The following is a 13,893-nucleotide window of genomic DNA, read 5'->3' on the forward strand; positions in this document are numbered from 1 at the left end:
TCATTGCTGCGTTATTTACAATAGCTAAGGTATGGAAAAAACCTAAGTGTCCATCGATGGTTGAATGGATAAAGAAAATATGGTGTATATATACATACATTATTCAGCCATTAAAAATAAGGAAATTCTGTCACTTGCAACAATATGGATTGAGGGCATTATGCTAAGTGAAGTAAGCCAGAGAAAGGCAGATACTGTATGAGCTCTCTTATATGTGGAATCTGAAAAAACCAAACTCATAGATACAGAGAACAGATTGGTGGGTTGCCAGAGGTGGGTGTTGGAGATGGGTTAAATGGGTGAAGGTGGTCAAAAGGCATAAACATCCAGTTAAAAGTTCTGGGGATAAGCAATTGCACTACTGGGTATTTACCCCAAAGATACAAATGTAGTGATCCGAAGGGGTACATGCACCCCAATGTTTATAGCAGCAATGTCCACAATAGCCAAACTATGGAAAGAGCCAAGATGGCCATCAACAGATGAATGGATAAAGAAGATGTGGGGTGTATATATATGTGTATATATATATATATATATATATATATATACACACACACACACATATACATATATATAATGGAATATTATGCAGCCATCAAAAAACCCACGAAATCTTGCCATTTGCAACGACATGGATGGAAGTGGAGGGTGTTATGCTGGGTGAAATAAGTCAATCAGGGAAAGACATGTATCATATGATCTCACTGATATGAGGAATTCTTTTTTTTTTTTAAGATTTTATTTATTTGTTTGACAGAGAGATAGAACAAGTAGGCAGAGAGGCAGGCAGAGGGAGAGGGGGAAGCAGGCTCCATGCTGAGCAGGGAGCCCGATGCGGGGCTCAATCCCGGGACCCTGGGATCACGACCTGAGCCGAAGGCAGCTGCTTAACCGACTGAGCCACCCAGGCACCCCGAGGAATTCTTTTTTTTAAAAGATTTTATTTATTTATTTGACAGAGAGAAAGAGCACAAGCAGGGGAGTGGCATGCAGAGGCGGAGGGAGAAGCAGGCTCCCCGCAGAGCAGGGGGAGCCTGATGTGGGACTCGATCCCAGGACCCTGGGATCATGACCTGAGCTGAAGGCAGTTGCTTAACCAACTGAGCCACCCAGGTGCCCGATATGAGGAATTCTTAATCTCAGGAAACAAACTGAGGGTTGCTGGAGTGGTGGGGGGTGGGAGGGATGGGGTGCCTGGGTGATGATAGACATGGGGGAGGGTATGTGCTATGGTGAGTGCTGTGAATTGTGTAAGACTGTTGAATCACAGACTTGTACCTCTGAAACAAATAATACATTATATGTTAAAAAAAGAAGATAATAGGAAGGGAAAAATGAAGGGGGGAAATCGGAGGGGGAGACGAGCCATGAGAGACGATGGACTCTGAAAAACAAACTGAGGGTTCTAGAGGGGAGGGGGGTGGGGGATGGGTTTGCCTGGTGATAGGTATTAAAGAGGGCACGTATTGAATGCAGCACTGGGTGAATCATGGAACACTACATCAAAAATTAATGATGTATGGTGATTAACATAATAAAATAAAAAAAACCTTTTAAAAAAGAAGTTCTGGGGATATAATGTACAGCAATGGTGACTATAGTTAACAGTACTGCATTGTATATTTGAAAGTTGCTAAGAGAGTAGATCATAAAAGTTCTTACCATAAGAAAAAAATTTAACTGCGTGGTGATTGATGTTAAATAAACTTATGGTGGTATTCATTTCACAATGTATACATGTATCAAATCATTTTGTTGTACACCTAAAACTAATATAATGCTATATATGTTATATCTCAATTTAAAAAATTGACTAGAGGCAACAACAACAAAATGGATACACTGGACTTCATCAAAATTAAAAACTTTTGGGCACCAAAGGACTCTATCAAGATTGTGGAAAGATAACCCACAGAATAGGGGAAAATATTTGGAAATCATATATGTGATTAGAGATTAATATCCAGGATATAAAAATAAATCCTGTAACTCAACAAAAAGCCCAATTAAAAAATGGGTAAAGGAAAAAAAGGGAGTGCCTGGGTGGCTCAGTTGGTTACATGTCTGCCTTCAGCTCAGGTCATGATCCCGGGGTCCTTGGATTGAGCCCCATGTGGGGCTCCCTGCTCATCAGGGAACCTGCTTCTCCCTCTTCCTCTGCTGCTCCCCCTGCTTGTGCATGCTCTCTCCCTCTCAAATAAATAAAATCTTTTAAAAAATGGGTAAAGACCTCACATAGACATTTTTCCAAAAAAGGTATACAAATAGCCAATAAGCACATGAAAAGATTTTCAACATCACTAGTAATCAGGGAAATGCAAATCAAAACCACAATGAGATACAACTTAACATTTACTAGACTGGCTAAAATTTAAAAAAATCAGATAATAACAAGTGTTGGTGAGGAGGTGGAGAAATTAGAACCCTCATATGCTGCTAGTAGGAATGTAAAATGGCATAGCTGCTTTGGAAAACTGTGGCAGTTCCTCAATTAAAACATCGAGTTATAGGACCCAGCAATTCCACTCAAGTATTACCCAAGAAAAATGAAAACACAAAAATTTGTACATAAATATTTATAGCAACCTTATGCTTAGTAACCAAAAGATGGGGGCAACCTAAATGTCAACTGATGAATGGATAAACAAAATGTGGTATATCCATACCGTGGAATATAATTCAGCCATAAAAAGGAATAGGGGCGCCTGGGTGGCTCAGATGGTTGAGTGTCTGTCTTTGGCTCGGGTCGTGGTCCAGGGGTCCTGGGATCAAGCCCTGCATCGGGCTCCCTGCTGGGCGGGGAGCCTGCTTTTCCCTTTCCCTCTGTCTGCTGCTCCCCCTGCTGGTACTCTCTCTCTCTAATAAAAAATAAAAAATTAAAAAAAAAAATGAAGTACTGACACATGCTACAACATGGATGAACCTTGAAAACATTATGCTAAGTGAAAGAAGCCAGTCACAAAAGACCACATATTATATGTTATATGATTTCATTCATATGAAATGTCCAAAAGAGAAAAATCTATACAGACACAAAGATTAATGGTTGCCTGGCAGTGGGGGTGGGGGGCTTAGGAGGTGGGAGGGTGATAGCTAAAGGGTATCAGGCTTCTTTTTGAGGTGACAGAAATATTCTAAAATTGTGGTGATGGTTGCACATATCTGTGAATGTAATGCCTATTGAATTCTACACCTTAAATGTGTGAATTATATGCAAACTGTATTTCAGTAAAGCAGATTTAAAAATGGTGCTGGGAGAACCTGACATCCACATGTAAAATAATGTAACTTGGATCCCTACTGCACACCATGTACAACAATTAACTCAAAATGGATTTAAAGACCTAAATATAAGGGTGAAACTACCAAACTCTTAGAACACAGAAGGAAATAGTCATGGCTTTCAGTGTGGCAGTGGTTTCTTATATAGGACACCAAAAGCACAAGCTACAAAAGAAAAAAACTGATAAATTTGGCTTCATAAAAATTAAGTTTTTTCTGTTTCAAAGGATGCCATCAAGAAAGTGAAAAAAATGAAGTACAGATACATTCCACACATTGTTGGTTTTTTTTTTTTTAAAGATTTTATTTATTTATTTGACAGAGAGAGACACAGTGAGAGAGGGAACACAAGCAGGGGGAGTGGGAGAGGGAGAGGCAGGGCTTGCCGCGGAGCAGGGAGCCTGACATGGGGCTCAATCCCAGGATGCTGGGATCATGACCTGAGCCAAAGGCAGACGCTTAACGACTGAGCCACCCAGGTGCCCCCATTCCACACATTGTTAAACCTTAAAAATATTATGCTAAGTGAAAGAGTTTCAGATACAAAGAACCACATATTAAATGAATCCATTTTTATGAAATTACCAGGATGGGCAAATCCATAGAGATAGGAAGTAGATTCATTTTTGCCAGTAGCTGTAAGGGGACCGAGGAGTGACTGCTGATGGGTATGGAGTTTCTTTTGGGGGTAATGAAAATGTTCTGCAATTACATAGTCATTATGGTTGTGTATCCTTGTGAATATTACTAAAAAATACTGAATTGTATGTCTTAGAGTGAATTTTATAGTGTGTGAATTATATCTCAAAAAAGAATATATATATAATGAAAAATAGGTGCTAAAAACCAATTAACATTTGAAAACAAGTTATCCCCAAGGAAATTCTGTGGTTTTAGATATTTGGAAATTATACTGGTGGTCCAGTTCAAAGCTCCAGCGATATCAGTCAAAGTAAGAAGAATCCACTTCCTTGCTTTGTTAGGAGCGGAGGATGAAGTTCAGCAGCAGTTTCTGTTTGTTTCTCTGAGCTTAACAAAGCTAAGATGATGTAGTAATTGTTTTTATACCACTTGGAATAAATTTATTGCAAAGAAATATTTTAGTTTAAGTAGTTTTTCATAAATTTTATTTATTTTGAATTGGCTTTATATTTGCATAATTCAAAATGCAAAAGCGTCCCTTCCAACCACCCAGTCTCTTTCCCTCTATGGAGGTGACTAATGTTACTGATTATTTGTGAGTCCTTCTAGAGATATTTTTTTACATAGTGTTTTGATTTTTTGAAAAATTTCCCTCTTGTAGTTTAGCATTTTTAAAAGGAATGACTTTTGGGGCAAAACGGAGTCAGTGTAAATCATGGTATTTGTAAACCCCCTTTTGAGTTCTGTGGTTGGCCATTGTTAATTTTGACAAGTCTAAGAGAAACACTTTGGTGTCTCTAATTTTTGATTATGGCCACACAACAGGATCTTTATCCAAGGACATGGAGACCACCTAATGAATACTGGATTAATTTTATTGGACCTAAGACTTGTGTTTTTACTTGTACTTCAATTTTAGGTGATAGCATCTTCATAAGAACTGGTTATTTCCTGCTCATCACTGGTTTGTGTAACAGTTTTACTTAAGTATTTCTCTTCTTCCTCTTATACAAAATGGTACTTTCTACATAATTTGTGATCTTTGCAAAAGATTTTTTTTTGCAAATCTGTACAGTTTGCAAGTTCTTTACATTGAGCTAATATATTCTTCCAAATAAAATTTTTATTACATAATTAAACATTTTCTAATTAACACCGTCTAATTTACCTAAACAGGAATAATCTATGGTGCTCTAAAAGAGGCCCTCAGATCTACACTGGGAAGTCTCTTTTTTCCTGAATAATTTCTTAAGCCTGAATCTAGTGCTGCTTTTATCATAATCATTTCATATTACCCTTTAAAGAAAAGAGTTTTATAGAAATACGTTCTTAGGGGCGCCTGGGTGGCTCAGTCGTTACGCGTCTGCCTTCGGCTCAGGTCATGATCTCAGGGTCCTGGGATCGAGCCCCGCATGGGGCTCCCTGCTAAGCAGGAAGCCTGCTTCTCCCTCTCCCACTCCCCCTGCTTCTGTTCCCTCTCTTGCTGTGTCTCTCTCTGTCAAATAAAAAAAAAAAAATCTTAAAAAAAAAAGAAATACGTTCTTAGTTGTTTCTTTTCTTGTAATTTTCATGTATCTTTCTTGCTGTCTACTGGCTTAGTTTAATTTTATTTATTCTCTTTCTCCCTCTACTGTTTTGGAAGCTTTATATTCTATTTCTAGTCTCCTACTAGTTACCTTAAAATTTTTAACATGTATTCTTTTTTTTAAATTTTATTTAGTTGACACAGAGAAAGAGATAGCGAGAGCAGGAACACAAGCAGGGGGAGTGGGAGAGGGAGAAGCAGGCTTCCCGCTGAACAGGGAGCCTGATGCGGGGCTTGATCCCAGAACTCTGGGATCATGACCTGAGCCGAAGGCAGACGCTTAACGACTGAGCCACCCAGGAACCCCTTAACATGTATTCTTAACAAAATCTAAGGTTTATCTCTTTCTATATATTCCAGATAAGACCAAGGTTCTCAGAATGCCTCAACTATAAACTCCCTTGCCTATTATCGTTTTCTATTATTTCAGGTCCACTGTGCTTTTTTTGTGTGTGCTTGTGTGTGTGTTTGAAAAGATAATATATCCTCACGGTACAAAATTTAAAAGATACAGAGGAGACTAGATCTTAATTGTTATCACCACACATAAAAAAGAAATGATAGTTAAGTGATGTGATAGAGGTGTTAGCTAATGGTGGTAATCCTATTGCTATACATATATATAGATATAGATATATAGATATGTATATATGTATGTATCAAAAGAACACATTGTACACCTTAAACTTACATCATGTTATGTCAATTATATCTCAACTTTAAAAAGAGGTGCAAAAGGTTATATACTGAACATTCTTTTTTCCACCTTTATCCCCTAACCACTTAGTTCCTCTCACTAGAGGAAACCACTGTTTCCATGGGACATATTAGGTTGATCTATATGAAATTGGCAGTATTCGACTATTTTGATATGCAACAATGGCAGTTTCATGTGGTTCAAACTAATAGCAGTGGGAAAAAAAAGATTCTTGTCTTCATAGAATTTTCATTCCAGTGGGACACATATTAGTTAATTGTTGCAGTGTAACAAATTACCTAAAAATTTAGTGGCTTGAAACAACAAACATTTATTGTCTTAAAGTTTTTGTGAGTCATGAATTTGGGAGTGGTTTTGCTGGGTGATTCTGGCTCAGGATATCTCATGAGGTTGTACTCAGTATGTTGTCTGGAGCTTCAGGCATCTAAAGGCTTAAGTCTGAATATCAGCTTCTAAGATGGTTCACTCACTTGGCTGTTGGCAGGAGGCCTCAAATTCTTGCCACATGAACCTCTCCCTAAGGCTGCTTGAGTGTCCTTATGATGTGGACAAGAGAAAGGACAAGGAGGAATCCACAGTGACTCCCGCCACCCATAGTGCCTGCCTTTTATGAGTCATACTTTATATTCCACCATATTCTGTTTGGAAGCAAGTCACTGAGCACAGGCCACACTCAAGGGAAAGGAGCTAAATTCCACCTCTTTATTTTTTAAGATTTCATTTATTTATTTGAGAGAGAGAGTGAGCAAGTGTGAGAGAGAGAACATGAGCAGAGGGAGAGGGAGAAGGAGACTCCCTGCTAAGTAGAGAGCCCGATGTGGGGCTTGATCCCAGGACCCTGAGATCATGACCTGAGCCGAAGGCAGTTGCTTAACCGACTGAGCCACCCAGGTGCCCCAAATTCCACCTCTTGAAAGAAGGAGTAATGAAGAATTTGTGAGCACATTTTAAAACCACCACAGGAAAACAGATAATAAGCAATAAACATAGTAAGTAAATTATGGAGTATATTAGAAGATAATAAGTTCTATGAAAAAAAGACAAAATACAGCAGATGTAAGGGGAATCAGAGTGTATGTGTGTGGAAGGGATGTGGATTGCAATTTTAAGCAGGGTCGTCAGTGTAAAACTCATTAAGGGGATTAGATTTGAGTAAAGGCTTAAAAGATGAAGAAGTTAACTAAGCAGGTATCTGGAAGAAGAAAGTCTATTCCAAGGGAATAGCTAAAGCAGTGGCCCTGAGGTGAGAGTAAAATGAGATGAGAGGAAAGAATGCTGATGATATTTTATTAGTACAATATTTTCAGTTGAGAAGGTGGGGGAAAGTTGAGGAAGGATTATTTCCATTGCTGAAATTAGTGAGTTCATTGTTTCTAATAGGAATGTAAAGAAGAAATCAAGATGGATCGAAGTATGGGTGTGGATTCGGTCACCATCTCTGTTGAGGGGATGACATGTAATTCCTGTGTTTGGACCATTGAGCAGCGGATTGGAAAACTGAATGGCGTACATCATATTAAAGTAAGTTAGTCTTTGGAAATCAGTGAAGTCAAATGTTGACTGGAATTCTAGAAAATTACTTTTAACACTGAGATAGAAGCAGATACACTGACACATTTGGCAATGAAGACTGATAAGATTGATATATTTTCTTTGCCCCTTTAACTTTTCTTTTTATAAAAAATAAGAAATTATATATATTTTTCAACTTAAAAAAATCTGAAGACAATATTGTCAAAATCTTGACATTATTATGGTTGCATATTTATAGATTTATGTTTTATAAGTATATAGATGTAAATATACTTTTTATTACTCTTAATTTCATACTGAACTAAAATATATGTTTTCAGAGAAGGGTTGTGGGCTTTCTTCTCTTATATAGCATGACAATTATTATGTGAAATAATAATGTAATCTTCCTTATGCACATGCATACAAGGTCTAACAGTAATTTTCTAAGCTTTTTCACTTCAATTTTTTAAATGTTTCTAGTTAAAAAAATATATATATATTTATTTAAGTAATCTATACACCCAACATGGGACTTGAACTCACAACCCCGAGATCAAGAGTCACATGCTCTACCAACTGAGTCAGTCAAGCTCCCCTTTCACTTCAGTTTCTTTAAAAAAGATTTATTTATTTACTTTAGAGAGAGAGTGGGAGGTAGGGTGGGGAGAGGGAGAGAGAAACCTAGGCAGACTCTGCACTGAACACAGAACCCCATGATCATGACCTGAGCCAAAACCAAGAGTTGGATGCTTAACCGACTGTGCCACCCAGGCGCCCCTTCATTTCAATTTTTAATTGCAAAAATAAAATTGACTATTGTCAGACCATCTTAACACATTTGTGCTATAATTCATCTCAGAATGTTACTTGATGAAAGAGTGGTTTATATATATATTCTAATTTGTCTGTAATGAACCTGAATTGTTAATGTAACTATTATAAATAAATAAGCTAAACGGCTTTGTTTCACACCTTCTAAACACAAGAACTGAAAGTCCCGAAGTCAATACAAGGCTACCCTACAGGGAATATAATGATGCCATCCCCCCTCATATCTTATAAAATTTTTTTGAATGTTTCCCATGTTCATTTTTTGACATAGACATATATTAAAGCTACAGTGGGTCTTATATGTGACTTCAAGATTCTAACCTCCTGATTTTACAGATTAGCAAATGGAAGCTTAGAGTAATGAAGTGACTTGTGCTAAATTACACAGCTACCTATTACCAAAGCAAAACTAGAACTCACATTCCATGATTCCTGGGCCAGTGTATATTCTGGTCATATAGTGTCTACAGATGCATTTTAATTTGCATATGGTTCTGAAACTGGTCGTCTCTGAATTATTCTCTCACGTAAGTTCTGAAAAAATTAATCATCATAAAGGTGCCTCTTACCACCTAATTGATGTATTAGCTTTGTATGGCTAGTCTCTATAAGTTCTTCTCAGAATAATTCTAGTATTTTTTAGTATGAAAAACCTTGAGTTATGTTTTATTTGTCATTACTTTTTAAAACTTTTTATTTTCATGTTGTTAAAAATGTCTTTGATTTTAAAGCCTTTGGGGTAAAAAATGTTTTGATTAATCTTTACCCTATAATCCAGCTTCCTCAATCTCAGCACTATTGACATTTTGGGCTGGATAATTTTTTATTGTGTGAGGGCTGCTCTGTGCTTTGTAGGATGTTTAGCACACCCCTGGCCTCTACCCACTGGATGCCAATAGCCTTTTCTTGTACTTGTGACAATGAAGTGTCTCCAGGCATTGCCAAATGTCCTCTGTGGGCAGAAATACCCTCAGTTGAGGTTCACTGCTGTAGTCCCTTCTCAGAGAACCTACTATACACCCTTTGGCTGTTCAGTTAGTATTTGATGATGGTGAATTGATTTATTGAATAGACTCATGTGCCCCTTTGTCTTCATATTAGCTTCTTTTGTTTTGTTTTTGTTTGCCAGTGACAGGTATAGTGAGCAGTGGTTCTCAAACCACAACATGAGAATCACCTGGAGGATGTGCTAAAACATAAATTTCTGGGTCCTACCCTCAGAGTTTCTGTTTTAGTAGGGCTGATGGGGCCTGAGAGTTTGCATTTCTAACAAATGTCCAGTTAACTCTAATGGTGCTGGCCCTGGGACCACAGTTTGAGAACTATTATATTGCATGAGATATGCTTACACTAAAAATTATTTGTTATTTATCTGAAATTTAAATTTAACTCGGTGTCTTGTGTTTTTTTAATTAATTTTTTTAAATTTATGTTTTATTTTATTTTTTTTAAGTGAACTCTGTGCTCAATATGGGGCTTGAACTCATGACCCCAAGATCAAGAGCTGCATGCTCTAACGACTGAGCCAGCCCAATGCCCCTGGGTGTCTTGTATTTTTATTTGCTAAATCTGGTAACCCTACTTTGAAGTCATCCTTCCTCCTTACTTTTATTATTTATTTATTTATTTATTTTAAAATGTTTTATTTATTTATTCATGAGAGTCAGAGAGAGAGAGAGGCAGAGGCAGAGGAAGAAGCAGGCTCCCCGCCTAGCAGGGAGCCCGATGCGGGACTCGATCCCAGGACCCCGGGATCATGACCTGAGCCGAAGGCAGATGCTTAACCATCTGAGCCACCCAGGCGCCCCTTCCTCCTTACTTTTAGCCCCTCATAAACACTGATTTATTTTTTGTCCCTATACATTTTACTTTTTTAATTTTTTTAAAAGATTTTATTTATTCATTTGTCAGAGAGAGAGAGAGAGATAGTGAGCATAAGCAGAGGGAGAAGCAGGCTCCCCACTGAGCAAGGAGCCCGATGTGGGACTTGATTCCCAGACCCTGGGATCATGACCTGAGTCAAAGGCAGATGCTTAACCAACAGAGCCACAGAGCATCCCTAAATTTTACTTTTTAAAAACTGCCATATAAATGGAATCATACAGCCTTTTGAGTCTAGCTTCCTTCACTTAGCATTATGCATTTGAAATCTACTTATGTTGTTGTTTGTATCACTGGTTCTTTCCTTTTTATTGATGAGGGGTATTCTGTTGTTTGGATGTGCTACAATTTGCCCATTCACTCATTGGGAGACATTTTGGATTGTTGTCACTTTTTTGTGATTATGTAAAACAATGCTCTGAGTGTTCGCATAGGAGTCTTTGTTTGGACATAAGTTTTCTCTTGGGAAGATTCCTAGGATTGAATTTGTTCCATCATATGGTAAGTGTATGTATCATTTGTTGAGGTGTTGGCAAATCATTTACCACAGTGACTGTACTATTTTATCTTCACCAGCAATGTTTGTGGGTTCTGCTTTTTCCAGATTCTCTCCAGCACTTGGTATTATCTGTCTTTTTAGACATTCTAGTGGGTGTGTAGTGGTATCATACTAATTGTCATTTCCTTAATGGCTAATGATGTTGAGCATTTCATGTGGTTGTTAGGCATTTGTATAACTTCTTTGGTCAAATGTCTGTAAAAACTTTTGTCAAATTTTTAGCTTTTTTTTTTTGTTTCCTTATTCAATTTTGATTATTTTTATATATTCCAAATATAAATCTTTTAGATAAGTGTTTTGCAAATATTTTATTTGGACTGTGGCTTGTTGTTTCATTCAATTTTTTAAAAGATTTTATTTAGGGGCGCCTGGGTGGCTCAGACGGTTAAGCGTCTGCCTTTGGCTCAGGTCATGATCCCAGGGTCCTGGGATCGAGTCCCGCATCGGGCTCCCTGCTCCTTGGGAGCCTGCTTCTCCCTCTGCTTCTCTCTCTCTCTCTCTCTGTCTCTCATGAATAAATAAATAAAATCTTTAAAAAAAAAAAGATTTTATTTATTTATAATTTATTTATTTATTTATTAAAGATTTTATTTATTTGAGAGAGAGAATGAGAGAGAGAGAGATCACAAGCGGTGGGGGGGGTGGGTAGAGGGAGAAGCAGACTCCCTGCTGAGCAGGGAGCTCGACGTGGTACTCGATCCCAGGACCCTGGGATCATGACTTGAGCTGAATAAAGGCAGACACTTAACCAACTAAGCCAACCAGGCGTCCTTTATTTATTTTAGAGAGAGAGAGCTAGAGAGAGTATGTGTGCATGAGTGGGGGGGAGGGGCAGAGGGAGAGACTCTTCAAGCATACTCCCAGCTGAGCACGGAGCCCAACATGGGGCTTGATCCCATGGCACATGAGACCATGACCTGAGCTGAAAACCAAGAGTCAGATGCTTAACAGACTGAGCCACCCAGGTGCCCCTCATTCTGTTTTTTCAAATTAAGTTTTTATTTAAATTCCAGTTAGGTAACATATAGTATAATATTAGTTTCATGTGTACAATTTAGTGATTCAGCACTTACATACAACACCCAGTGCTCATCACAAGTGCCCTCATTAATCCCTGTCACCTATTTAACCCACCCCCCTCTGGTAACCATCAGTTTCTTCTCTATAGTTAAGAGTCTGTTTCTTGGTTTTCCTCTTTTCTTCCCCATGCTTGTTTTGTTTCTTAAATTCGGCATATGAGTGAAATCATATGGTATTTGTCTTTCTTTGACTTATTTCGTTTAGCATAATACTCTGTAGCTCCATCCACGTCATTGCAAATGGCAAGATTTCATTCTTTTTATTCCATTTTGTGTATATATGTATGCATACATATATACACACATATATGTATGTACACATAAAAGATACACATATATACATGATATACATATATACATGATATATATATGTATATATACACATATACATACTACATCTTCTTTATCCATTCATCAGTGGATGGACATTTGGGCTCTTTCCAAAATTTGGCTATTGTTGATAATGCTGCTGTAAACACTGGGGACCATGTATCCCTTCGAATTAGTATTTTTGTATTCTTTGGGTAGATACCTAGTAGTGCAATTGCTGAATTATAAGGTAGTTCTATTTTTTTTAAAGATTTTATTTATTTATGGAGAGAGAGCACACAAGTGGGGTGGGGGCAGAGGGAGAGGGAGAAGCAGGCTCCCTGCTGAGGAGGGAGCCTGATGCAGGGCTCAATCCTGGGACCCCAGGATCATGACCTGAGCCACCCAGGCGCCCCAGGGTAGTTCTATTTTTACGTTTTTGAGGAAACTTCACACTGGTTTCCAGAGTGGCTGCACCAGTTTGCATTCCCACCAACAGTGTAAGAGGGTTCTCCTTTCTCTGCATCCTCATTAACACATGTTCTTTCGTGTGTTGTTAATTCTAGCCATTCTGATAGATGTGGGGTGTTAGCTAATTGTAGTTTTGATTTGTATTTCCCTGATGATGAGTGGTGTTGAGCATCTTTTCATGTATCCTTTAGCCATATCTAAGTCTTTGGAAAAATGTCTGTTCAGGTCTTCTGCCCATTTCTTAACTGGATTATTTGTTTTTTGTGTGTTGAGTTTTAACTTCTTTATATATTTTGGATACTAATCCTTTGGCAGATATGTCACTTGCAAATATCTTCTTCTATTCCATAGCTGGCCTTTTAGTTTTGTTGATGGTTTCCTTTCTTGTGCAGAAGCTTTTTGTCTTGAAGTCCCATTAGTTCATTTTTGCTTTTGTTTCCCTTGCCTCAGGACACATATCTAATAAAAAGTTGCTACAGCCAGTGTCAAAGAGATTATACCTGTGTTCTCTAGGATTTTAATGGATTCCTGTTTCACATTTAGGTCTTTCATCCATTTTGAGTCTATTTTTGTGTATGGTGTAAGAAAATGTTTCATCTGCATGTGGCTGTCCAATTTTCCCAGCACCATTTATTGAAGAGACTGTCTTCTTTCCATTGGATATTCTTTCCTGCTTTGCCGAAGATTAGTTGACCATAGAGTTGAGGGTATTTCTGGGGTCTCTCTTCTGTTCCATTGATCAGTGTTTCTGTTTTTGTGCCAGTACATTACTGCCTTGATGATTACAGCTTTGTAATAGAGCTTGAAGCCCAGAATTGTGATGCCACCGGCTTTGCTTTTCTTTTTCAACATTCCTCTGGCTATTCGGGGTCTTTTCTGGTTCCATATAAATTTTAGAATTATTTGTTTCAGCTCTGTGAAAAAAGTTAATGGTATTTTCATAGGGATTGTATTGAATTTGTAGATTGCTCTAGGTAGCATAGACATTTTAACAATATTTGTTCTTGCAATCTATGAG

At 37.9% G+C, this 13,893-nt stretch overlaps 1 protein-coding gene across 2 annotated transcripts in view; it reads left to right on the forward strand.

Moving 5' to 3' along the window:
- ATP7A (ATPase copper transporting alpha) overlaps positions 1 to 13,893 on the forward strand; it is a 158,660-nt gene that overhangs the window by 52,750 nt on the left and 92,017 nt on the right. Inside the window, exon 2 of one of the 2 annotated variants that reach the window (XM_035028792.1) lies at positions 7,611 to 7,751. In XM_035028792.1, the coding sequence (XP_034884683.1) occupies positions 7,632 to 7,751 (120 nt within the window). In that variant the 5' untranslated portion in view covers positions 7,611 to 7,631. Of the gene's footprint in view, positions 1 to 7,610; positions 7,752 to 13,893 lie in introns of those variants that run through there. The other variant, XM_035028793.1, reaches the window with a different exon arrangement.

This window comes from Mirounga leonina, unplaced genomic scaffold, assembly GCF_011800145.1.
Source record: "Mirounga leonina isolate KUSES-001 unplaced genomic scaffold, KU_Mleo_1.0 Mir_204, whole genome shotgun sequence".
Lineage (NCBI taxonomy): Eukaryota > Metazoa > Chordata > Mammalia > Carnivora > Phocidae > Mirounga > Mirounga leonina.